The 24,599-nt window shown below is 43.8% G+C and overlaps 1 protein-coding gene across 6 annotated transcripts in view; it reads right to left on the bottom strand.

Moving 5' to 3' along the window:
• The window catches only part of ARHGEF3 (Rho guanine nucleotide exchange factor 3), a 313,634-nt gene that overhangs the window by 24,055 nt on the left and 264,980 nt on the right, over positions 1–24,599 (bottom strand). For 5 of the 6 annotated variants that reach the window (XM_027523864.1, XM_027523863.1, XM_027523866.1 and 2 more), the window contains 2 exons: positions 18,287–18,394; positions 716–886 (listed from right to left, as the gene is read on the bottom strand). In XM_027523864.1, the coding sequence (XP_027379665.1) occupies positions 716–886; positions 18,287–18,394 (279 nt within the window). Of the gene's footprint in view, positions 1–715; positions 887–18,286; positions 18,395–19,264; positions 20,042–24,599 lie in introns of those variants that run through there. The other variant, XM_027523865.1, reaches the window with a different exon arrangement.

Genomic DNA, 24,599 nt, shown 5'->3' on the forward strand with positions numbered 1-24,599 from the left:
CCAATGTCACGTTTTCTACTAGAAAAGATATTCCAAGGATTTCCCTAGATGATACACCTTTGAAGTGTTTAGCACAGCTTGGCACATGACAAGTTCCCTATAAAGTAATATTATCATAGCCATCTAGAGCTACAGATGCATAAAATTTATAGGGAATGAAATTAACTGCATTCCATACTAAAGTCTTCCATAAAACTGGATCAAAGTTTCATAAACTGAATATTTAAAAATATTCCAGAAGGTGCTATTAAGATATAATTAATGTGATTATTTCTGTGAACGCTAGGATCCTAAAGAGATACTTCCTGATTCATCTTCTTTATAAATCAGATTTTCACATCACTTTCTTTTTTTTTCCTCTCTAATATTTACTTATTTATTTGACTGCTCTCAGTCTTAGTTGCAGCATGTGGGATCTAGTTCTCTGACCAGGGATGGAACCTGGGCCCCCTGCATTAGGAGCACCAAGTCTTAGCCACTGGACAACCAGGGAAATCCCCACATCAGTTTTTTTTTTTTTTTTAAGTCAGGGCCATACCCAACCAGATGGATGCTGGCTTCTCAGTTCCTTACAAGGTCTGACATCCCCATCCACCCTCCTTCTGACGACGCGGTAAAGAACTCATGTGGAGACAGGGGCATAGATGCGGCCTGGCTCTCACCCATACTGCACCTTGTTCCAAACACACGCCCAACTCCAGGGGCCCCAGCCTACCTCCTGCCGTTTGATTTCCTTGGACGTGAGCATTTGATTGACGCACACGTCGAAGGTCTCACTCCACAGCTTGCTGTCTCTCCGCTTTGTGCTCGAGGGGGCAGCATTCCTGGACCAGGGTCGGGGGCCCAGGAGGTCGGGACGGCTCTCACTGCGGAAGCTGATGGACCGCTGAACAATGAGAAAAACAAACCGTCACAGGCACGGCAGCAGGACTGGGTGGATCATGTGAGCGGCTTCCTGTCACTGACAGAACATAAATCAGACATGTGCAAGGAGGAGAGGAAAATGCCACGAGGCTCGTGGGAAGTAGGGCATTGTCTCTCGCCTACGTGCTAAGGAAAATTGGGCAAGGGGCCGCTTTCAGAGACGTGCTGGGAGTATCCGTTCTGCGAGACTGGGCTAACCCTGTGTACCATAGCATAAGAGCACTTCAGGTCAAATGCGTGCACACAGGCGGCTCTCAGTCAAGGGATGGGCTCTGTTTTCTTCCAGTGGACACCTCCGCTCTCGAGAAGAACAAAGGTTAACAGAAGTGGATGTTCTTCAAAAAACAAACCAACCCAACATCTGGCTAGTAGGCCTACTCTTCTCCTTCTGGGAACACAGCCCACTCTCCTTGGGTAACCCCTCTCACTTTATTTGGGCAGACTCCCCCAGACCTGACCAATCAGAGTACCCCACCACCCTGCTTCAGAGAGGGGACCTAATTCCCTGGAATTTGCTGTGTGCTCCATGGGAGAAAGAACGGACGATCGTTTCTTCAGGACCATAAGCTCAAGAGATAACCTAAGCAGCAGTTTCTTGCAGCAATTCACGCTGGTTACACAGAAGACTGTGTATGCTACAGGAGAGCATAAAGGGACACACAGAACGGAAGAAGGAGAGAGTTCACAGTGGGGGGAAGGGAGCAGCAAGCTCTACCAACACCATCTGAGCCCCTGGATCTCAGTGTGATTGAAGCCAGGGAGAGCCACGCAAAGACTAAGGGGCTGACACATTCCCCTGTCGGTTACGATCTTGGCAGCAAAGGACACCACTCTCGCCTTATTTTTCTGATTTTCCAAAGAGGTTCTAGTAGACTTTGGGATGGTCTAATCATCCAAAGTCTTCCCATGTAGCTGAGACAAGCTAGCACAGTGCTTTCTCTTGACAAATGCAAATAATCAAGAAGAAAGCTGAGTGTATCATCTTCAGCCTTCATCCTAGAAGATTTCAACACACATACTGGAAATGTTGCCAAAGCAGTGAGGTGTTGCTATGCTCAAAAGTCACATTCTTATTTAGCAAGTGTTCCCTGCCACAGCTGTGGCCACATGTCTATGGCCTTCGATGTGAAGTTCCAACTCCTTAGTTGGGCACTGAAGTCCTCCTGTAATCTGACCACAGTCTGTACATCTAGGATCACCTCCTACCACTCAACCATGAGCCCCCTCTTCTCCAGCTCTACACGGTTATCTGCCGGACGTGCCTAAAATGTAATGCTCTGCCACTTGCTGTGCTTCCTTCAAGCAGTCTTTTTTTTCTGGAATGCTTTTCTTGCCTTGCCTTGCTGGCGAACTCCTAACTGTCCTTGGGATAGGTATAATGCAAACACCTCCTCTAGGGAGCCTGTACCAATGTTCTCCCATCCTTTCCCAGAACCATCTGGACATATCTCTGATATAGTGATGATCACACTTCATGATACTTATAGTCATCTACTCTGAACTAGAAACTTCTGTGGGTAGGAACTGATTTTGCATGTTAAATATGAGTCATCATCACTGAAACCTTCTAAGGTAGCTTTCAAATATTTTGAGATTCAACAATAAAATTTAAGAAAGTATATTTTAAAAGAACTATCCATAACATTGTTGAGTACATTAGAATTCGTCTGCTTTCTCAGGTGGCACTATGGTAGAGAACCCGCCTGTCAATGCAGGAGACAGAGGAGAAGACTTGGGTATGATCCCTGGGTTGGGAAGATCCTCTGGAGGAGGGACTGGCAACCCACTCCAGAATTCTTGCCTGGAGAATCCCCATGGACAGAGGAGCCTGGCGGGCTACAGTCCTTGGGGTCACAAAGAGCCTGCACACACACACGCATATCTGCTTGATAGAATGTTATCTAGCCATTAGGACACTTCTGAGAGTTCTGTGTGGTTTTGTTTTGTTTTTTTTTTTTGATATAGTTTTAACAGCTAAAAATCCCTTCTTTGTAAGTCAAAATAAAATCAGAATTCAAATCTGTACATGAACACTTTATAATTATGAAAAAGTGCACATGAGTGAAGATACAGAAGGAATGCCACAAAATTCTATTGTTTTAATCTGATTATATTATGGGTATTTTTTTTACCCATAGTTTACAATTTTTCATCAATCAAGAATAATGAGTAAATATGAAAAATTTAAAAAGAGACTGCCAAGGGGCTTCAGAGTACAACCACAACTTCCTGGAAGCGGGAAGCTTCAAACAGCAACACAGCTCTGCAGGCTGGCACAGGTGTCTGTGAGCTTCTGGGCTCAGGGATGAGCTCACGATCACTGGACCAGCCCAGGGCTGGCCAAGAAAGTACTTGCTCCAAATACAGTTCACTAACAGTACCTCACAAATCCTTGGGATCTCTTGAAAACAAGCCCTTGTAATAAACAGTGACCAAACTAATGCTCGCAGATCCAGATCCCTCCAGCACTAAAAATCAATTAGCTACAGGCACGGAAAGGTCAAAACAAGCAAAGTGAGTCATCAAGAGACTCTCTCATCTCAGTTTGCAGTTCTGATGCCAGCTGGGGCGGGAACTGAAGAGCAGAAAGAGAGGAAAACACGAAAAGGAGGATTCAAAATGAAAGACGTTTTCCACTTTCACTTGAGAGCATCAACCGCCTTCTTTGTTACGGTTTCAGTCCCTGACCAACTTCAAATTTCCCCTCGCCGCCACCAGGTTGAAAGTATTGTATGCTAACTTTGAATTTTCATATAAAAGTACATAAAATTAAGTACAAATCCCCTCATTTTTCTAAGTCCAGTTTCTAGAAGTAACTGCTGTAAGTTTGTTTGAGATCTTTCTGAACCTTTTCTATGCATTTGCTAACATTCATAGAAAACACGTCTTCTCTTTTTACTCAACATGTCTCTCCATGTTATAAGACTCATTCTTAAAAAAAAAAAAAAGAATTTATGGAGGTACAATGCACATCATATGAAATTAACCACTTTTACAGTGAATAATTCGGAGAAGGCAATGGCACCCCACTCCAGTACTCTTGCCTGGAAAATCCCATGGATGGAGGAGCCTGGTAGGCTGCAGTCCATGGGGTCGCTAAGAGTCGGACACGACTGAGCGACTTCACTTTCACTTTCCACTTTCATGCATTGGAGAAGGAAATGGCAACCCACTCCAGTGTTCTTGCCTGGAGAATCCCAGGGACAGGGGAGCCTGGTGGGCTGCCGTCTATGGGGTCGCACAGAGTCAGACACGACTGAAGTGACTTAGCAGCTCAGTGAATAATTCAGTGGACTTTAGTACACTCACAGTGTCATGCAACCACCACCTCTAGTTTGAAAACATTTTCATCACCCTGAGGTCACCCAATCTTTTTTTTAAACTGAGGTACAGTTGGTTTACAATATTGTATTAGTTTCAGGTATACAACATAGTAATTCAAAATGTTATAGATCAGACTTCATTTATAGTTATTATAAAATATTGGCTATATTCCCTGTGCTGTACAATATATCCCTGTAGCTTATTTATTTTGTATAGTTTGTACCTCTTAAGTCAACCCATTCTTTTTAATGGCTACAGTGTTAGTGTCCCATAATCTGGATGAACCACATGGGTTTAAGCAACCTACAACTGATGGACATTAACATCATTTCCAGTGTCCGGCTATTATAAAAATTGACTCAGTGAACATCCTTTAGGTATTCGTGCTGGTATTTCTGTAAGGCAGATTCCTTAAATAGAATTCCTTGGTCTGAGAAGTAGCCACTTCTTAACGTTTGATATGTACTGCCAAATTGACCTTCAAATAATCTGTTCAACTTGATAGTCCCCAGAAAGGCATATGATAGTTCCTTTCCTACACACTCATCAACATGATATTATTATCAGTCTGACAGGGAAAAAATACATCTTAATTTCAGTTTCATGTTCTGAACATAGGATTGAACATATTTTTATGTTTTAATTGAAAAATTTCCCAGAGTTAGAGATTTTCTACTGTTGCAGTTTTGTGGGAAAAAACAGACAGGTGAGCTATACTAGGTGAATCCTATCTCTAAGAATTCCTGGCTTTGTGTTTCCTTAGTACCCGATGCTAGGCTCGGGGGCTAAAGGGAAGGGGCAGGGATGAAGTTCACCACATAGATCACAGAAAAGTGAAAGTCACTCAGTTGTGTCTGACTCTTTGCGACCCCATGGACTATATATAGGGTCCATGGAATTCTCCAGGCCAGAATACTGGAGCAGGTAGCCTTTCCCTTCTCCAGGGGATCTTCCCAACCCAGGGATCGAACCCAGGTCTCCTGCACTGCAGGTGGATTCTTTATCAGCTGAGCCACCAGGGAAGCCCAAGAATACTGGAATGGGTAGCCTATGCCTTCTCCAGGGGATCTTCCTGACCCAGTAATCGAACTGGGGTCTCCTGCATTGCAGGTGGATTCTTTACTAACTGAGCTATCAGGGAAGCCCATAGATCACAGAGGGACCATTATATACCTGCCCCTGCTTAGCACTCCTCACAAGTTCTCTCCAGTCCTCACAAGAACCCTGTAAGGTGGGAGTTTATTCCCATTTTACTTATGAGTAAACCGAGGCTCAGGAAGGCTAAGGTTCAGGATACAACACTAGATCTGTGTGAGTCCAAAACCCGAGCTCCTTCCACTTTAGGGGTTGTACCTACTGTTTGGGCATCCCAGGTGGTGCCAGTGGTAAAGAAACCGCCTGCCAGTGCAGGAGACATAAGGGACTTGAGTTGGATCCGTGAGTCGGGAAGATCCCCTGGAGGAGGAAATGGCAACCCACTCCAGGATTGCTACCTGGAGACTCCCATGGACAGAGGAGCCTACTGGGCTCCTATTCATAGTGTTGCAGAGCTGGACATGACTGAAGTGACTTACCATGCATGCACCTGCTGTTTACAGGCAAATCATGCATCATGAGGAGGTTTTGGTGAGATGGGAAGCAGCCTTCTCAGAGTTCAACTTAAGAAGAGGGCATGCATTTGCTCAGTTTTAGGAATAATGACTCAGTGGCTCTTTGATTAAGCAAACTTCTGATTTACACCTTTAATTCAATTCAGTTCAGTTGCACCTGACTCTTTTCGACCCTGTGTACTGCAGCATGCCAGGCTTCCCTGTCCATCACCAACTCCCAGAGCTTGCTCAAACTCATGTACATCAAGTCAGTGATGCCATCCAACCATCTCATCCTTTGTCGTCCCCTGTTCCTCCTGCCTTCAATCTTCCCCAGTATCAGGATTTTTTCCAGTGAGTAAGTTCTTTGCATCAGGTGGCCACAGTGTTGGAGCTTCAGCTTCAGCATCAGGCCTTACAATGAATATTCAGGACTGATTTCCTTTAGGGTTGACTGGTTGGATCTCCTTGCAGTCCAAGGGATTCTCAAGAGTCTTCTCCAACACCACAGTTCAAAAGCATCAATTCTTTGGTGCTCAGCTTTCTTTATGGTTCAACTCTCACATCCATACATGATTACTGGAAAAACCGTAGCCTTGACTAGATGGACCTTTGTTGGCAAAATAATGTCTCTGCTTTTTAATATGCTGTCTAGTTTGGTCATAGCTTTTCTTACAAGGAACAAGCGTCCTTTAATTTCATGGCTGCAGTCATCATCTGCAGTGATTTTGGAGCCCCCAAAATTAAGTGTCTCACTGTTTCCATTGTTTCGCCATCTATTTGCCATGAAGTGATAGGACTGGATGACATGATCTTTGTTTTTGAATGTTGAGTTTTAAGCCAACTTTTTCACTCTCCTCTTTCACTTTCATCAAGAGGCTCTTCAGTTCCTTTTCACGTTCTGCCATAAGGGTGGTTCATCTGCATATATATGAGATTATTGATATTTCTCCTGGTAATCTCAATTCCAGCTTGTGCTTCATCCAGTCCAGGATTTCACATGATGTAGTCTGCAAAGTTAACCAAACAGGGTGACAATATACAGCCTTGATATACTCCTTCCCCAATTTAGAACCAGTCCATGGTTCCATGTCCAGTTCTAACTGTTGCTTCTTGACCTGCACAGAGATTTCTCATGAGGCAGGTAAAGTGTTCTGGTATTTCTTTAAGAATTTTCCACAGTTTGTTGTGATCCACAGTCAAAGGCTTTGGCATAGTCAATAGAGTAGATGTTTCTCTGGAACTCTCTTACTTTTTCGATGATCCAACAGATGTTGCCAATTTGATCTATGGTTACTCTGTCCTTTCTAAATCCAGCTTGAACATCTGGAAGCTCTTGGTCCAAGTATTGTTGAAGCCTCGATTGGAGAATTTTGAGTGCTACTTTGCTAGTGTGTGAGATAAGCGCAATTGTGCAGTAATTTAATTAGGATGGATTAAAACAAACATTTTGTCTTTTTAAAACTCCACTTCGAAGGGGGAAGGATGCTGAAAGAAAGAATCCCCAAGAAATAAAGAATGCTAGACTGGTGTGTGGTCAGCGGCTGACTGGCCCTGGAGGCAGCTCACAGCCAACCAGCCCCAAGCCATGCTCGTGGGTGGGGCTGACCACACCCTCACCAGTCAGGAGTACAGCTCAGCACAATTAGACGAAAGGACTGGAGCTAGGGGAGAACAAGGTGACTGCTGCTGGGAGGAAAAACCCAAAGAGGAGGCTGCCTTGAGAGAGGAGAATAGCCGCATGCCTTCTAGTCCCACCACCGCCCACCCCCCTGCTCTGGCTCTTGCGTCACCATGTGCTCTTTGACATCACTTACTAGTTTGATTCTGACATGTCTGTTTCCTCCCAGAAGGTAAGCTCCTTGAAGGCCCAGGGTCTCCATCTGTTCTATTCACTGATGGATTCATCTGCACTGCACATGGTGGGTCCTCAACAATCTTGCTTAATGAGGGAATGTCATTGCTTGCCTGTGAGGGGGGCTTTAATCTCCTTCTCTGTCCAAAAGGTGAGGATTCTTACCCATGTTTATAGATGAGGGAACTTGAGGCTCAGAGAGGGTGATGCTTTGCTGAAGGTCAGGTAGCTGACCTGTGCTCCAGAATTTAAACCAGGTCAACAGTGAATTCAGGATGACAACCCACATCTGGTCTATTTGAGTCCAGCTCCCCCAACACGTTACAAATTTTAACTAATATCCTACCCTGCTTCCTCTAGGGTAAGATTTAAGCATGATGGGATGTGTGCGCCCAAACAGATGAGGATCAGGCTACTTCTTGGCCTGCGGCAGAGACTCCCCACCCTGCCACCACTAACGTCTTAGGCCAGAACAGCCTTTTTGTGAGGGGCTGTCCTGGGTAGCACAGGATGTTTAATATGATCCTCACCTCTAACCACTAGATGCCAGGAGTACAAGGTGACCAGGAGAGGCTCACTTCAAACTAAGGGACTCAGCCCTGGGAGGGACTGGATACAAAATAGAAACATGCATGGCGATACCCTTCATTGTGGGGAATCTGGGCCTGGAATGAAAAATGTTCCAGGACAAGCAAGAGTTTCCATGAGGGAAACTGGCCCAGCAAATCAGTCAAAAACCCAAAGCTCATAACTACTGGCAGCTACAATAACAATGGCCATAGCAGGCGCAGATACTGCAGATTTAGGAAGTGGGTGCTCATGTTTATGCCTGGCCTGGGTATATGGAAAAGATGCTGGAGGTGGGGAAAAAGCTGCCGCCTTTACATGTGTCAGAGGAAATGTAGACCCGGCATGATAGGCATGATGGAACAGATTTGGTTTGTTAATGCTCCCTGTTCAGTGGGGCACTCCCTTGTCCTTTTCCCAAAACAGAAGGTCTCTATGGCCAAAGATAACGCACTCCAATTAAGAGTTAGAGCCAGGGAAATCCTCTACACTGACCATTGCTATTTTGTAGCAGACAGCTTACTGTTTAATGGATTGGAGGTTAGGGTGGGACTGTAAGAGGAAAACGTGTCTGTGTTGCTACTACAATGGATTAAACCAGAAAGTACAGTGGTGGTGGTAGGGAACGGGGAAATGTTCTCAGTGTCCTGGAGGAGACTCTTTTACAAAATTTGATTAGAGTAATTAACTTAAATGGAGAAATAACATTTATCAGCTATGAAGCCTCTATCACACTTGCCTCTCATTCTAATCCTGACAGGATTTCCCTGTTGGCTCAGATGTTAAAGCATCTGCTTACAATGTGGGAGACCCGGGTTCGATCCCTGGGTCGGGAAGATCCTCTGGAGAAGGAAATGGCACCCCACTCTAGTACTCTCGGCTGGAAAATCCCATGGATGGAGGAGCCTGGTAGGCTACAGTCCATGGGGTTGCAAAGAGTCAGACACAACTGAGCGACTTCACATTCACATACTAATCCTGACAGAGGCATTGGACAGGTTCTCATATTTTGCCCCCTTTTGATAGATAAAAAATCCAAGTGCCAGAGGATTAAGTGACTGGCATAGGTACACGCTGGAAGAGAACTGAGTCTAGCTTTTCAACTACGAAACTCCAACAAAACATGAGTTAAGAGCACAGGCTGTGGAGTAACACAGACCTGGTGTCAAGTCACTTCAGTGGCTGAGGGACCTTGGAAATCTCTTTGGATTTCAGTTTCTTTACTTGTAAATTGTTTTAGTCACCACTCAGTTGTGTCTGACTCTTTTGCGACACCACGGACTGTAGCCTGCCAGACTCCTCTGCCCGTGGGATTTCCCAGGCAAGAATACTGGAATGGGTTGCCATTTCCTTCTCCAGGAGATCTTCCTGATCCAGGGATGGAGCCACATCTCCTGCATTGGAGGCAGATTATCTGTAAAAGGGAAGGGACATAGTAATAAATACCTCACGAAGTAGTAGTGAGGATTTGATAAGATAAAGCATATCAAGGGTTTGGCCAAGTGCCTGGTAGGTGATCAATAGGAAAAGGGTATGACCTATCACAGTTATTACACCACTGACTGCTCTGCTGCCATTAATACTTGTTTATATGACTTCATTTATCAGCAAACAGCAGACACATGTCTAAACTATTTGGACTAAATACCTCTACATGGGACCTCCACTAAGGTAACTTTTAGGAGGAGAAAACACTATAAAAGCAAAAGATGTGCAAAGAGCCTAAAATACCTGACAATAGGGATCAGTTCAATAAATTACAGCATAATCACACAATGGAATATTGCACGGTTGTTAAAAGCATTCTTCTGTGCTCGTTTTGGCAGCTCATTTACTAAGGGCAGAGCCATGCAGAGAAGGGCCCGTACAAGGATGACATGCAAATCTGTAAAGCATTCTTCCTGAGAGAATACTGTCTTATTTTCTTTGTATCTATATGAGATGATGAATGTTAACTCGTTGTGGTAATCCTTTCACAATACATACAAATCAAATTATGCTGTATACTTTAAACTTACACAGTACAGCTGTATGTCAAGTTATATGCCAATAAAACTTGGAAAAAACATTCTTTTTTAGAAATTCTTAATGAAAATAGGAAAGTCTCACAAGTAGAGTTAAGGAAGAGAAGAAAGATCCCTATTTAAAATACAAAATGATAACAGGGGTTACCCCTGAATGGTGGGACTATGGATGATTTTTATTTTATTTATTTTTTTCTTTTTGGCTGTGGTGGGTCTGCTGCTTGGGCTTTTCTCTAGTTGTGGCGAGTGGGGGCCACTCTCTAGTGAGGGCATCTGCTGGTGGCTTCTCTTGTGGAACGTGGGCTCTAGGGCTCAGTGCTTGTGGCTCCCAGGCTTAGTTGCTCTGAGGCATATGGGATCCTCCCAGATCAGGGATTGAACCCGTGTCTCCTGCATTGGCAGGCGGACTTTTTTTTTTTTTTTTTTTTAACCACTGAGCCACCAGGGAAGCCCTGACTATGGGGGATTTTTATTTTCATTTTCACACTTCTCTGCATTTATTTCTGGGGAAGGCAATGGCAACCCACTCCAATACTCTCGCCTGGAAAATCCCATGGACGGAGGAGCCTGGTAGGCTGAAGTCCATGGGGTCTAAGAGTCAGACATGACTGAGTGACTTCACTTTCACTTTTCCTTTCATGCATTGAAGAAGGAAATGGCAACCCACTCCAGTGTTCTTGCCTGGAGAATCCCAGGCACAGGGGAGCCTGGTGGGCTGCCGTCTATGGGGTCACACAGAGTCGGACACGACTGAAGCAACTTAGCAGCAGCAGTAGCAGCAGCAGCAGCTACGTTTATTTTCCAGATTTTTCATAATAAAGAGATAGTAATGAAGGGAAAACACAATCAGCACAGAAATGTGCAAGACTATGAACACTGAGTCAGAAGTGGTGCTATCAACAAAATCACAGTATGGTATCCAGTTCAGATTAATGTACATTGAAAACATGGTAAACGGCACTAGACCAATTCACAATCAATAAATGTCAAACCTGAAGGATCTAGTAAGAGGACAAACCTTTTTTTAGTTGGGAGACATTTTGAGTAGATGTGAATGACAGCTGAAGAAAATATTTGTTTCAGGTGTGGAGAAAATATCGTACACTTTGCTTAGTGCCAGCCAGGAATTAGAAGTCTTCCAGAGCCTTGGGCAAGCAGCCTGACCATCTTCACTGGGCACCATCTGCACACAATAACGCTAATGGTAAAATATTCCACAGGCTGAAATGGAATGACGACTGTCCCTACCACATCAGCAAACAAAGCATGAGGAACAGCAGTGAGGTAGGATGCTCCAGACTGAAAATCTGGCTATTACTTTTAGATCCTGGCAAACTGCAGGCTTTATTAGGACCAAACTGACTTTATAAAAGCCTACCACAGCAGAGGCATTGCCAAACCTTACAGAATCCAGCTCTAGCGTGACTGGCTGCATGACCTTGGGCACATTCAGGATTTTTCCCTATAAAGTCCTGATGAAACCTACCCTGCAGAGTTGAGAATGAGGCTATGAATATAAAGGACCTTGCACAGAACTTGGCTCAGTGTAAATACTGAGCTAATGAAAGACGTTAGGACGAAATTTAAAATGACAAGCTTTAAATTGCAATAGCCAACTATTACAATAGTCAAACTTTTACTCCAGGAACAGCAGAAACTCAGGAGTTCCCTTTAACATGGAATACAAGTTTGCTCTCATCTACATTCTTACCTTCCAGACAGGCGGTTTGGTTTCTGGTTTTTTCCCCACACTTCTTCCTCAAACCTCAAATGTCCTTTCTCCCCTTCACCCTCATCATCTCTGAGCCATTTCAGACCCAACATGAGCCCCTGAACCCTTGCTCCAAGACAGAGAGAAATATGACTATGAGTTTAGAATTAGTATGTGAGAACATGGAGAAGCCATTCTGTCCAAGACAGATATACATCAAAAGTAGAGGCTTGATGCTCAATGTCACTAGTTATCAAAGAAATGCAAATCAAAACTAGCATGCGGTATCACCTCTCACTAGTCAGAATGGCCATCATCAAATTGTCCACAAACAATAAATGCTGGAGAGAGTGTGGAGAAAAGGGAACCCATCTATACCGCTAGTGGGAACTAAAAAGAGAACTACTGTATGATCCAGAAATCCCACTCCTGGGCAAACTCTCAGAGAAAACCAGAATTTGAAAAGATTCATTCACCCCAATGTTCACTGCAGCACTATTTACAATAGCCAAGACATGGAAGCAACCTAAATGTCCATCAACAAAGGAATGAATAAAGAAGATGTGCTACAATGGAATATTACTCAGCCATAATAAAATAATGCCATTTGCAACAATGTGGATGGATTTAAGTCAGAGAGAAAAAGACAAATATCATATGGTATCACTTATATGTGGAAATCTTAAAAAAAATGATACAAATGAACTTATTTTCAAAACAGAAACAGACTTATAGAATTCAAAAACAAAATATGGTTACAAAAGGGGAAATGTGGGGGCAGGGATAAATTAGGAGTTAGGGATTAACATATACACACTACTACATACAAAATAATCAACAAGGATCTACCACACAGCACAGGAGACTCTACTCAACATTCTGTGATAACCTACATGGGAAAAGAATCTGTAAAAGAATGGATATATGTGTATGTATGACTGAGTCACTCTGCTGTACACCTGAAATTAATACAGAACTGTAAATCAACTACACTCCTATATAAAATTTAAAAAAAAATCGGAGGTCTAACTGATATCAGATGGCTTAGATTTGTGATTATCTATAATGGCAGAAAAATGCAAACTACTGAAATGTTCAACAATAGAAGGGTGATTGAATAAACATACATCCTTTTGACAAAACACTATATAAACCCATTATCTCTTAAAACTAGAGATAATGATAAATGTTTAATGACAAGAAAAAAGGTCCTTATACCATGAGTTATTTTATATGGTTAAGACAAAAGCAAGTTAAAAATAGTATGATTATAATTTTGTTTTTAAAAAGTATAAATGCAGGACATATTAATAGTAAAAGAAAAGATTGCCCAAGTATATACCAAAATATTAATAAAAGTTTTTTGGTGATGGAAAGATGGGATTACAAGAACTTTTATTCCCTTTTCTGACTATGATGTTATATAATCAGAAGAGAAAGCAAAATAGAAGGCACTTTAAAAAATAGAAAGTTCATTAAAAAATTCAACATAAGTACTTAATGATATAAAATATTTACAACATAAATATCCATTAATAGGAGACTAGTTATATAAAATAAATCGCATCATGTTGGAATAATATATACTTAGTCAATTAAGATCATATTTTCTAACTGTGATATAACATTTCCCTTAAGCCATAATAAAACTTTCATCTAGCTAAATGACAAAGGGAGGAGGAAAAGAAGAGATGAACAAGAAACAGCAGGTAAAATGCATAAAAAGACAAAAAAGAAAATCAAATACAAAAAGCATTAAAAGAAATAAATAGAAATATTTAACTTTAGTAAAAGGTACAAAACCTTCAGGAGATGAAGAGGAACCTTTATACACCTAACTGTGCAGCTTGGAAATATGTGAAGCAAAGATCAATAGAGATGCAAGAGAAACTGGTCATCCACAGTCCCTGGGGGTAGCAAGGGGGAGGAATAAATCCAAAGGTAAACAGATAACACAAAGATAAGGCTGGCAGACTGCGAGTAACCCCAAATTAGGCTCAGAGTGTTTAAGCTTCATAGACAGACCTACAATGACACTGAAAGGAAACTATAAAATATTAACGGGTTGTTTGGGAGTGGAATCTTTCTCTTTCCTCTTTTCTGTATTCTTCCATAATGAACACACACTTTTATAAGGGAAAAGAAACACAGTTCAAAGAGAACAGAGGGCTCAGTTGCTGTGTAGGGAGCACAGCATCCCATAGCATGCCCTGGACTCAGCCCAAATGAGTCCACCAGCCGCGCAGCTGTGACGGGGGAGGAGGCCTCGGCGAGCGACTGACCGGCCAAGGCCGCTCGCCTGCAAGGCAGCTCGCCTTCCGCCTTCCTCACTCCACATGAGGAGAGCACACCAGCCCCTTCCAGAGCTGGGCAGCCCAGGGAGGGGATTTATAGGCACAGAGGGATCTGGATATCTGTGCTCCAGTCCACCAGCAGCGCTAACCTCCCCGGTCAGAATCAGACGGAGCGCCATGCAGTCGGCGCTCCCTCTCTGACCTCTGCAAATGCCGCCTTTGTGCTGGGGCCCAAGACCCCGGTCCACAGGGGCATGGTGGGGGTAGGGAGGAGGCCACAGAGAACAAGTCCTGCAGTGTCTTCCTGAACTGTGGCTCCAAGGACCACTTACACTTGCAACACAGCCCTTGACCTTTTTGGAAGAGGCTGCCAGCCCTGAGCTCTACTGACACCCTCCCGGCAAGCCAGAGGAAGGCCTGCTCAATGTTCTGTTCTTGTTCAGTCACTCAGTCATGTCTGACTCTTTTCGACCCCATGAACTGCAGCACACCAGGCTTCCCTGTCTATCACCATCTTCCGAAGTTTGTTCAAACTCATGTCCATTGAGTCAGTGATGCTATCCAACTATCTCATCATCTGCTGCCCTCTTCTGCTGCTTTCAATCTTCCCCAGCATCAGGGTCTAAGTGTTCTACTATCTATTAAAGCATTGGGTTTGGGCCTAAGTCATATCTCCTCCTATGATAAAAGGAATGTACCCTGAGAGGCCGAACGGGTATCTCTAAAGGCCAGGAGCCAGGGGCAAGGATACTGCCACAGAGAAGCAAGTTGCTCCATTCCAGCACTGTGCTGTTTCGGGAAGTTAGAGAAAAAGCACACACACACATGGGAAAGAAATGAATGACTGCCGAGAGGTTTGGAGCCGCCCTGTGGCTTCTTTTTCTGTTTCTCCCGTTTTAGAAGGGGCATCAGGACCACCAGAGGCCAAATGAGGAAGGTAGTGAACTTGGCGCACTGAGTACTCCCTTTAGGGCCCCCTCCCCCATCCTCCCTGCTCCTCAGGCTACATTAACACCTATCCCGCTCTAGCTGTGGGGAAGGAAGCAATAAAGCCAGGAGGCAATTATTGGGATGCTAGGACTGGAAGTAATTCTGCAGAATTTGCACTGCATGTGCCAAGGTGACTTACAGGGAGATAGGTGGGGGCAAGATGGCATACTCCAAGCTTTGCGGATCATCCTGCAAACGAGGCTGTCTAACTGCATACAACTTCAGGGGCATATTTCCATTTATTGACTCCCACCAAAGACACACTCACAGCATAAAAACACTGTTCAAGTTCTATGTTCGTGGACATAACCATTATAAATAATTATTCTGTTTCTGTCTGGTTGTTTCTGCCCAATAAACAGAACCCGGGATTAGCTCTTTATCCTGGTATTTTAAACAAGTAAGTTAAAAATTATTTTGCCAAAAAAAATCTTTGATGTTTTAGAAACCAATATCCACATGTCAGATCCAGCCCCTCAAGTTTGGCCTCAGTCTGTTGGGTTTCAGACAAGGCTCGATTTCTCTTTGCCCCAGTTCTCTAGGTCAGGGCAAATTTGCAAGGTGATTAAATATTTCCTGCAGTGTTCCCTGTGTGGGATCTGTGTAGGGTAGAAACAAGAGAAAAAAATTAAAGGTTTCCTGGGGAGCCAAAGGAAAGATTCTGAAGGAAAGACAATGGAAGATGCACTTTGTGTTGGGGCTGGGCTGCGGTGAGGAGGCATAGACAGCACTGTCCCTAGAATCATGAGCAGAAATGTGGAGCCTGGAGGCCAGGCAAGTTGATGACACTGAGTGAAGAGGCCAGGTGTTGGAAGGATAGCTGGGAGAAGTGGGGACATCGGTAGGTGAATGCTGACTGGCTACTTAGGTATGGCTCATAAGTGCCATGTGAGAACACAGGCCCAGCACTGCTAGGCGTTCCAATTCCTCAAAAGAAGCCAGAAGTCCAGATTGTTACAAGGACTCTTTTGATTTCTAAATGTGAGCTCAAAACAACGTGCAGCCAAACAAAACACAACCGAGGGCCAGATGTGACTAGAAGGCAACCCTATCTAGGATGTAAGTGACATGAGGGCAGGAGTAGAGCCCGCCTAAACACTTGCGGAGTGAGCAAGGCCCTTCCTGGGGCACAGGGTGGACTGTCCTCGGAGAGACAAGGGGAAGAGATGGCAGGCAACATGGAGACTGTAATCAAGGGAGGAAGTAACTACGGTGACCTCGAGCCACCACCACTGAGATGGAAAGGAAAGGGTGAAATGGCAATCGACAGGCTGAAGAATGTTTGAAAAGCAGAACTCAGCGAAAGACCAGATGTGCGGGGCTAGGGCGGTGATGAATCTTCCAGGGGAAGCCTGTGATGAACTTGGCCAGAGGGCTGAGACTGGTCACCAGGGAGAGAAGGTAAACACATTTTTCTTCATGAGCTTCAAAGCCCTTCATCTGGCTCCCCAGGATGACCTTATTTTTTTTTTTTTTCTCCTCTGTTCTCCCACAAAGGGGCTCAGGGGACAGCCAGGAGCCCAGAGGTTCCAGCACAGAGCCAAGCCTACCGCTAATGAGACGAGGATTCGTTCAGGGGAAATATTAGCAGAGCTAACAGAGGAACGCGCAGGGCAGGGGATGAGCACTGAGGGGTGGACAGGAAAGAGGGGGAAGAGCTTGGGTTGCTTGGTGTGGCAACAAGGACAGGAGCGGGTGAGGGAGACTTCGAACAGCTCTCAAATCACTGGTGTCCATAGCTTGGGATATGCCTTGGGTGCTGACCCACAACTCTCTTAATGGCTCAGAAAGTTAAGATGAAAAATATTGCTAAGCAGAAGTATTCAGGAAGTGTAAGGAACTGGCAGACTCAAGCCTACTCAGCTGAACAAGGCGAGCCTTTTCATGATAGGAAAAGGATTTTTATCCTACTGGGTGCCCAAGGCCTTTGGGGAAAGGAAAAAAAAAAAAAAACCTCAATGTTCACTTTAAAAGATAAACTTTTTCAGGAGTTTATGAACAAGAACTACAACCACCTGAATTAACCAAAGAATGTTTACAGTAGCTAATATTTACACCTTAGCTAGTTAGGAAGTCAGTGATTATGAACCATGGGCCAAGGAACCATGCTAGGTCCTTTAAATGTACTACCTTGTAAGTCTTTAGAGCGGTTCTCTAGAGGAGCTGGCAGCACCATCCCCAGTGTATCCACATGGAATAATGGCAAGACCTAGAGAGGTGCAGAGTTACCTGCTCAAGGGGACAAACTCATTGAGGGACAGAGCCAAGGCCAGAAGTGAGATACTTCTACTCCCAGGCCCATGTCCTCAGTCAGGGAGCAACAAACATTTTCTGTAACGGGTCCAAGAGTAAATATTTTTGGTGTTGTGGGCGATATGGTCGGGGTCCCAACTACTTGACTGCCTTTGTAGGGCCACAGCAGCTACAGACAACACGTTGACATTTAGGCACGCCTGTGTGCCTGCACAACTGCAGCTACAGACACTGCAATTTCAAATCATCTTCATGGGTTTTGAAATACTACTCTTTGGATTGCTTTTCCGCAGCCAATGTAAAAAGCAAAAATCATTCTCAGCTCCACGGCCATAAGAAATGAGTGGGTGGGCTGAGTTTCTTCTCACATGCTGCGAGGCTCTAAGCCACTCGTCGAAGCCACTAGGCTCTCTTGCCCTCCATCTGAGGTCAGGCGCTGGTTTTCTTGGGAGGCCCATAGATATTTTAGGACCAAATGGATACCTATGAAAGTACATCCGGATGGGGTCTCTGAAACAAAACTGTGAGGAAAGACCCAACAGGGATGATGCCTCCAGTTACCTCTTGAAGGGCTCTGTCTGAAACCAACTTTAAAACATCTCTTTCTCTTCCAGTCTGCTCACTTGCTCTCTTCTATTCAAATAATAAGCATTGATTCAGGTCAGACTGAAACCAGGGGAGGTTCTGGCTAGGACAGAGGTGTCTCCTCCCACACAACAGGGTTTTCTGCAAACATGAGCCCACCGTGTCCTTACCTGCAGGGTTTGGCTGAAGCGCTTTAACGGTGTGGCCTTCACAGGTGGGATGAGGTTGGCGAGAGATGTGACTCTGGAAAGAGGTTTGACTCGTTTATTACTAGGCTCCTAGGGTTTAAAAAAAAAAAGGAAACTGTCAAGGTCAATTCTAAAGAGAATGTAACTCCACCACACAGTCATGTCTCACTCCACGAGCTGCTGGCTGCACACCACTCTGTAGAATGGAAATGGTACCCATCTCACTCCTGCTGTGTGAAGGTGACTGGTGAGCCAGGGAAGGGTAAATAGTCGGGGTGGGGGTGGGTTGGGGGGTGGGGTCAACAGAGGCAGTCTCTGAGCAGACAGCAAATGGCAAATTCCTTCACCCCAACAGTGTCTGACGGCTTTCAAATCAGAGGCTCCCACAGGAGAATCTCTCTCTCCAACCCCTCTTGCAGACAAAAGCTGCCTCCAATTTCCCATCCAATGACCTTGTCGGGTGGTTGTCTTTTGATGCTTCTGGTTTCATCTTTTTAAAAAAACCTTTTCTCCACCTTGCCTGAAGCCACTGTCCAAATTTCTAATATGCAATGGCTTTTCTAAAGCACAAAGACTGTTCCTTTTAGTACACCAAATTAAAAAAACATTTTAAAGAAGTTATTCTATTACTAGGCTGTTAAGAAAGCCTCTTTGTACCCACAGTATATTTGAAATGCACATATTAATACTTATAAATAACAACTAGACAGCAAAAAGAAAATATACAGAGAGAAAACCCTACCTCGAGCACTAGTTTTTATACTATACCTAGCCACAAGTTATGAAAATTATCACCATATAAAACATACACAAATCTGCAAGTTACCCCAAAGCAAGCTGATGGGTGGGGGAGCATACCTAAACCAATGACTCTGCAGATTAGAGTTACATAAATAAAAACAAGAGGCTGTGGAAAAGAGAGGGACGACAGACAAAACACTTGACAAAGAGAACAGTTACCCTTGTCTTCCTAAGCTCCATCTGACGCGCGGGAGATGCTGGACAGCGCATGAAGACACCAAAATTTGATGGAAAAAGCCACACTGGCCAGTGGTTGTGGTGAAACTCGACCATTTCCAGAGGGAGCCTCAAGGTGTTCATCTTTCTTTTTCAGCCATTGCCTTCAAAGTTTTGAGAGTTAAGATTCTCTAGAATATCCCTGCAAGGTGTTTTGAACATAGTAGGTGCTTGGAAAAATCTTGCCTGAATCTGGAGTTCTGCCAAGACACTCTCATGTCATTTTATGCCCTTGACAGCCTTAGAAAACAGAAGAGTCCTCTGAAACAGACCCAACCTTTCTGGCAAATAGAAAAAAAAAAATCTAAAGGCTGTTTAAAAAGCACAAAACAATTCCACGATGTGGCCAGGAGTGACTTCATGGTTTCTTGAAGCAAATACTTTTCCAAAACAGAGAATGCATCCGGGCTGCTGGGGACCTCTCCAGCCTCTTGGCATGCTGAGCTGAACAGACAGAAGGCAATTCTCCGAACACCAGGAAGGTTTAGTTCCAAAATGCACAGGATGAATCTCTCAACACGAGAGATATCACATCATAATTATGTAAACGCTGAAGACAAAGATCCGATTGCCCCTCTGATTTCAGATGACAGTGCCCTTCAAGGATGCTCCCTGTCCAGTGCCTGGCTCCTGAGTATCTGTGCCCAGAGGAGGATTTTTAAAATATTTTTTACGTCAGAGCTGCACCACCAGCAGGCTTACTGAATAGAGACACACACACACTCACACGCACGCTCGCACGCACAGCCTCTTGAGCATCCCCTGAATTTTTCTAAATGGCTCCTGCTTTGGCTGGAAATGCCCGAGTTTTGATACAGCACCTTTGGTGGCACAAACTGCATTGCAGCAAGTGAGAAGAAGAGGGCTTTCCTAGGGGAGCAGGATTTGGTCTCATGTACTCCTGCCACACACCTCAGAGCCCGTTGACTCCCAGGTCTCTTATTAATGGCTAAAGCTCCTGGGTCACAGGTTCCGTATCAAATTGGGGAGGTTGAAGGGCAAATGCCAACTGGGTTATCTTGCTTTAAAAAGGGAGCAGGGAGCCTTGCACGCTTGGTGGGATGAGGGAAGATTCGGCTTTGTTTCACTTGCTGTGTCATTTTTCTGAGGCTCTGCTGACTCTGCTGCCCATTTCACATGAGCCAGTCCGCTGTGCGTTCTCTGCACTGCTGTGACATGAATGCACAGTGCAAGTGGCGGCCCCTCCGCAGGTCGTGCCTGTGTTGCTACATGAGATTGTAATTAAAACTCCCTTCCTAAGGCTTCACCCATTTGGAAGTAAACTCTGGGCTGCTCTCTGGTAATGTGACATTCCCAAGTAATGAACAGTCGAAACAGAAACCATTGCTGCATGATGTACTCGATCCAGCAAAGTGGGCAGGTGCAATTTCAAACCAGAACATTTACAGGTTATTAGATCTATGGAGAGGGCTTTATGCCTGACCCACATGAGTGAAGTATGCATTATGGTGTTCTCCTTGAGGGCTTCAGTGAGAATAGGAGATTAAAAACATTCTTGGCCTAATTTGATTTTTCTTTTCCATTTACTACGTATGTCTCCAGCTACATTTTACTGCTGTCTAAAAAGAGCCCTCAGGGAAAATGTTTCCAGATTCCAGTTAAATAGCTGTACTGAGAACCAGCAAATACAATTCCAGGGATGTTTTCCGCTTTATAGAGAGATGACAGAACACAACCTTCAGAAGCTCCCTAATCCAACAACTCAGCTGCCAAACCAAGCTGGGCAAGGTCACTGCTAAACCCACTTTCAAGTGCAGACTATACCCTCACCCTGCAATTTTAAGAGAGAACAGGAGGGCATCTCACTAAAGAGGTTAAAAAAAAGAAAAATGCAGTGTGGGCAGTATTTCTTGAATAACAGTGTTGTTGCATGTTTTCCCTATCTCACAGCTTTTTTATTTTTTTCTTATCTTATTGCACTGGCTAGGACTATCTGTATGTTGTTGATTACAAGCTGAGAGAGTGGGTACCATAGTCTAATTTCTAATTATAAAGTAATTATTATGAAGGTTTCATCATTAAGTATTATATTTGCTAAGCACATGGAAGAGATACCCTTTATCAAGTAAGGCAGCTCCTTTCCATGCTAAGTTAGCTGTGAATTTTTATCATGAATGAGTACTGACTTTTATCAAATATTTTCTCTTTATCTTTCTAGAGGACAAGGAAGGGGGAAAAAAGAAGGAAGAGGTAGAAAGAAGGGAAGGAGAGGATGAAGACAGACATACAGGTCACATTTTTTCATAAAGGAATTGATTCAGCAATTTTAAAAGTCTCTTGTGCTTGAATTACAAACAAAAGCAAATAAAGCACTGCATGTAATTTTATTTTTAATGTGAGATTTCATTAAATATATTTTAATAATCCTTCTCTAGGGCATACAGTTTTTGTCCTTTCCTCATTTTTCCCTCTAAGAGATAAAAACCAAAGCACAACATATGCAATGTAAGAAAATGCCTATCATATCAATATAATTTGGGACGATTTGTATTTCTCAAAATAAGAAGGTTCCATTCTAACAGACACAGCATACAGGAAACCATTCATTCTCCTTACACCTCATTTTTGCAGCCAGAGTAGGGTTGGAGAACAATGGAAGGGTCTTCCACATCTCCTCTGTAGCTTCCCTGACACTGGTTTTACTGAGCCACAAACATGGCCCAGGAGGGGCCAGATATGCAGCCTTTAATGCAGAACTGACCACTCTACCGCAGGGCAACACTGCTCTTGGACGCTCTACCTCTGGCCAGGAGCTAGGGAGAGGTGAGAAACGACTGTGCTAGCAGGCGCATCTGTCCATGAGTTGATGGAGAGATTTTTTTTTTTTTACTGTCCTTCAAATGTTTAGAAACACCAGGAATCCTTTCTGGGGCTCCATCTGTGAGACAGGAGATGTGCTGGGGATTGCACACCCAGGCTTCACGTGTCACCCATCCTGAACCCTCTAGGAGGCTTTCATCATCCTCATGTTTTAAACAGGAAGTTTTGATCTATGAGTGATGGAGAAGCTCTAGCAGTACTAAGAATAATGAGTGCATAGTCATTGCAGGGACTCTTCTCTATGCTTTACAGATAATTAGTAATTTATTTCTCCTAACATCTCTGCAAAAATGTAAGTCATTCAGTTATGTCTGACTCTTTGAGACCCCATGGACTGTCCATGGAACTTTCCAGGCCAGAATACTAGAGTGGGCAGCCTTTCCTTTCTCCAGGGAATCTTCCCAACCCAGAGATTGAACCCAGGTCTCCTGCATGGCAGGTGGATTCTTTACCAGCTGAGTCACAAGGGAAGCCCAAGAACACTGGAGTGGGTAGCCTATCCCTTCTCCAGGGGATCTTCCTGACCCAGGAATCGAACTGGGGTCTCCCACATTCCAGGCGGATTCTTTACCAACTGAGCTATTAGAGAAGCCCAATATCTCTGCAAGATAGCCACTATTGTGATCATCATTTTAAAGACAGGGAAAGCTAAAAAAAAGATGGCTAGGATTTAAATGTAGGCAGGCTGGCTCCAGAGCTCATGCCCTACTTTAGGGTTTGGTGATATTTTTCAGTGAGGGGACAGATGGCTAAATGTTTTATACTTTGAGGGCGGTCTAGCCTCTGTCACAACTCTTCATCTCTACCATCAGCCATAAACAGTATGTAAATAAGTGAATGTGGCTGTGTTCCATTAAACTTTCATTTATAGACACTAAAATTCAAATTTCATATAATTTTCACATGTCCCAAAGTATTATTCTTCTGCTTTTTTCAACCATTAAGAAATAGAGAAACTGTTCTTGAGGGCCTGAGGCCCCCTTGTCTCCCCCTGTTCATTAGAAAAAGGAACAGGAGTTTTGTTGGAGATTTTCCAATTTTCAATCAAGTATTTTGCTCAGTAGAGGACACACTACAGAAGATTCTAGAAATTTTTTAAAATTTTAATTGGAAGCTAATTACAATATTGTGGTGGTTTTTGCTATATATTCACATGAATCAGCCATGGATGTACATGTGTTCCCCCCATCCTGACCCTCCCTCCCACCTCCCTTCCCATCCCATCCCTCAGGGTCATCCCAGTGCACCAGCCCTGAGCACCTTGACTCATGAATCAAACCTGGACTGGTGATCTATTTCACATATGATAATATACATGTTTCAATGCTATTCTCTCAAATCATCCCACCCTCGCCTTCTCCCACAGAGTCCAACAGATTGTTCTTTAAATCTGTGCCTCTTTTGCTGTCTTGCATATAGGGTCATTGTTACCATCTTTCTAAATTCCATATATATGTGTTAGTATACTGTATTGGTGTTTTACTTTCTGACTTACTTCACTCTGTATAATAGGCTTCAGTTTCATTCACCTCATTAGAACTGATTCAAATGCATTCTTTTTAATGGCTGAGTAATACTCCATTGTGTATATGCACCACAGCTTTCTTATCCATTCATCTGCTGATGGACATCTAGGTTGCTTTCATGTCCTGGCTATTATAAACAGTGCTGCGATGAACATTGGGGTACACGTGTCTCTTTCAATTCTGGTTTCCTTGGTGTGTATGCCCAGCAGTGGGATCGCTGGGTCATACGGCAGTTCTATTTCCAGTTTTTTCAGGAATTTCCGCACTGTTCTCCATAGTGGCTGTACTAGTTTGCATTCCCACCAACAGTGTATGAGGGTTCCTTTTTCTCCACACCCTCTCCAGCATTTATTGTTTATAGACTTTTGGATAGCAGCCATTCTGACCAGTGTGAGATGGTACCTCGTTGTGGTTTTGATTTGCATTTCTCCGATAATGAGTGATGTTGAGCATCTTTTCATGTGTTTGTTAGCCATTTGTATGTAGAAGATTCTAGAAAATTAATTTCCAAAATACTGTTTTCTAACAGTATTTTTAGTACACCAGGCAACATTTACAATGTTTTGATCCTGAGCTCTACTTCCAAGTACTACTGAGTTAAAAATAAGGGTTAGAAATCTGGTTCTTTAAAAAAAAATCTGATTTTTTTAAGATGGGGGGTGCAATACTATGTCATGCCACTGAAACAAATAGCTTTAGGGCCATTGGAAGTGGACTGTATTTGGTGCAGGGGCCATAGCTGGCTGACCACTGCCCTGTACCACTGCTGGCTTCATATGGGTCATGTCTTGGGCCAGTGGTCTTCAGCCTCAGCTTCCTGCTAAGACATATCCAGAGATGACACTCCCAAGCAGGGCGTCTCTCACAGGCACACTCAGATAGTCTTCAGGCTCTGCCAGACAGCGCAGGCT

The sequence above is a fragment of the Bos indicus x Bos taurus genome, chromosome 22 (genome assembly GCF_003369695.1).
Source record: "Bos indicus x Bos taurus breed Angus x Brahman F1 hybrid chromosome 22, Bos_hybrid_MaternalHap_v2.0, whole genome shotgun sequence".
Taxonomy (NCBI): domain Eukaryota; kingdom Metazoa; phylum Chordata; class Mammalia; order Artiodactyla; family Bovidae; genus Bos; species Bos indicus x Bos taurus.